This window comes from Otolemur garnettii, unplaced genomic scaffold (assembly GCF_000181295.1).
Source record: "Otolemur garnettii isolate 467f Iridium unplaced genomic scaffold, OtoGar3 scaffold00184, whole genome shotgun sequence".
Classification (NCBI taxonomy): Eukaryota; Metazoa; Chordata; class Mammalia; order Primates; family Galagidae; genus Otolemur; species Otolemur garnettii.
In genome coordinates, this window is record NW_003852579.1 from 1,211,812 (window position 1) to 1,214,476 (window position 2,665).

The window sequence follows — 2,665 nt, forward strand, 5'->3', positions numbered from 1 at the left end:
AGATAGCTGGGAAAGGGGGAAGAGGCCTTTGATAGAAGCAGCTTACTGGAGAAGTGATGGGAAAAGTGCAAGACTGGTTGAAATTACTGGTGATTCACTTTCTTCATCTGTAAACTGGGGACTGTATTAGGCGGGACATTTTTGGTGGCAAGTGGCAGAAGCCCAATTTAATCTGACTTGTAACAAAAGGAATTTGCTAGCTCATAGAACTTCAAGTCCCACGTAGGTCTGCCTCAGGCCTGGGCAAGTCCTGGCATCAGGATCTGATCTCATTCTATCCATTTCTTGACTCTGTTTTCCTCAGTGTTGGGTTTGTTCTTAAGTAGCCCTTCCCTCGTGGTGACAAAATGGCTGCTCATACCCATAAGCTGACATCCCACCTACTCAGTAACCCCAACAGAAGAAGAAAGTCCCAGGATTATGTCTCATTGGACCAGCTTGGGTCATGTACCTGTCCTTACACCAAATAATGATAGCCCGGGGTATAGAATTCTACTTTGAATGGTCAAGCCCCATCACATGAGGGAGCAGGCTAGTTCTTCTGAAGGCACATGAACTGAGAATGTTTTCCCAAGAGGGGTGCACTGTTGTCAAAACGAAGGGATCTTGGGATGCTGAATGCGTAAAGGCAATTACAGCACTACAGAAACAGAAATTGCACCTATCTCGTGTATATAATGTCTAGCACATAGTAGGTACCCAAGATGTGCTGGTCATCACCATCATCATCACCATCATCATCACTTTACCAGCGGTAGGGGTTTAGGTCCCTTAACTCCCGGTCGGGATTGTGGGTCTTCTTGACAGCTCTCATCTCTGTCTCCCTCAGGTGGTCCTGCCGTCCTACGAGGAAGCTCTAGCTCTGCCGTCCAAGGCTCCAGAGGGGGGCCTACTGCCACCCCCATACTCAGAGGTGTGACCCTCACCAGGCCCCAGCCCTAGTGCTGGGAGGGGCGGAGCTGCTTTGTAATCCGCTTCTTTGCTTTGGTGGCCTCTGTGGCCTGGGTGGACCTCCCAGCTGACTTCAGGACAATCTGCTGTGTCTCCCTTGCTGGCCTGCTCCTCCCACAGGGCCTGTGAGATGCTCACAATTGGGTCAACCTTTAGGCTGAATCACCCCTTGGGTCTCTTAAAAGTTCAGTCCCAAAATGCTTGACTCGGCCTACTTGGATCAGCTCCAATGCTTGGTTAGACGATTGGTCATTCTAAATTCGGTGAGTTAAACAGCTGTCAACTTGATCAGTTCCACCAAGAAACCAACGAATCAGTCACTCGCTTGTCAGTTCAGTAAAACAGTTTGGTCCATTGCATTGGTCTGTAAACAGGTCAGTTCACATGGCAATTTAGTTGTCATCAATTAGCCAGACCTTCTCAAATATATATACACACATATATAGAATCAATTTCTTCAGATAGCTTGCTTAAGCAATTATCAATTAGTGAACTATAAGTCATTTAGTATAGTAATGAATAGAATAGTGACAGAATTCAATAAGAAAATCAAGTTAGCCCCCAAATCATTTAATTCAAATTAACCCAACAACTGGCTGCCCACTCTGGTCACTTTAGTAACTCTTGAGTGGCCATGTAATTGTTAATTCAAAGGATAAATGTTGTCACACTGTTAGCTGCAGAAAGTAACAGTAGTTTAAGTATGAAACAGTCCCTCCCAACATACAACCGTCTTGCTGCAGAGTTGCTGTCACCAGTGGTCAAATGCTTGTTGAGCCAGTCCCTTTGTGGTCAGTGTAGTCACATAGTGGTGGATATCATGAAGTCACCTCTATCCCAGTCACCTTTACTAACCAGCTATCAGTCCATTGCATGGGCCAGGCCATCACTGCCATTGATTCAGTCATAGGCAAGTTAGTTCCCCCCAAGAGTTGTGGTCAAGCAGTAATTTAGCCCCGCAGTCGGGCATGTCTGTTTGTTGGGCTAACTCCACAGGTCAGTTTGGTGGAAATAGGCAAACTCCTGTGGGTGCAGACCCTGCTGTTCATGATGGTGGTGGTTACAAAACTGGCTCTAGCACCCCTCTTTAGCCTGCTTCCCTGTAAGCCAGGGATCCTGAAGGAGCTGACCCAGAAGTGGGGATGGGGCCCTGGGGTCTCTGGGGCTTGCAGGGGGCACAGAAGCCTGGGGGAGGCTTCCACTGACACCCCTTTGTGTAATCGCTTTTGTGTGACTGGGAGGAAGTTTCAATAAACCAGTAACAAGCTTCTCTCTGGCTGATATGTTTCCTGAAATATGGCTAGAAGGGCTGGGGACCTACCTTTTGCATCTTCACACACACACACACACACACGAGATGTTCAGTGCAGAAACTCCCAGCTTCTGTCCAGCTCATGAGTGTGACCCAGATCATGGACCCCAGTCCATGATCAGGTGTCCTGATGTCTCCCAAAGTCAGGCGTGGGCTCACCTGGAGAGCACTCATCTAGAACCAGGTCCTGCCCTGGATGCCAGGGATGACTTCCATTACCTACAATCTTGGGGAGAGGGAAAGATCCACAAACAGTTATAATAGCCCATGGCCAAAATCACAATAGGGAAAATCTGAGGGACCTCAGACTTGGCCTGGGGCCAAGGGAAGGCTTCTTGGAGGAGGTGTCATCAAATTGAGTCTGAAGTGGGAGGCAGCAGTGGAAAGGATAGAGGCCTAAGG

At 48.1% G+C, this 2,665-nt stretch overlaps 1 protein-coding gene across 1 annotated transcript in view; it reads left to right on the top strand.

Annotated features, from left to right (window-relative positions):
• Nucleotides 1-2,221, top strand: part of LAPTM5 (lysosomal protein transmembrane 5) — a 23,013-nt gene extending 20,792 nt beyond the window's left edge. Inside the window, exon 8 of the mRNA XM_003800758.3 lies at nt 830-2,221. Coding sequence (XP_003800806.1) covers nt 830-919 — 90 coding nt within the window. The 3' untranslated portion in view covers nt 920-2,221. The remainder of the gene's footprint in view (nt 1-829) is intronic.
• The last annotated feature ends 444 nt before the right edge of the window (nt 2,222-2,665 follow it).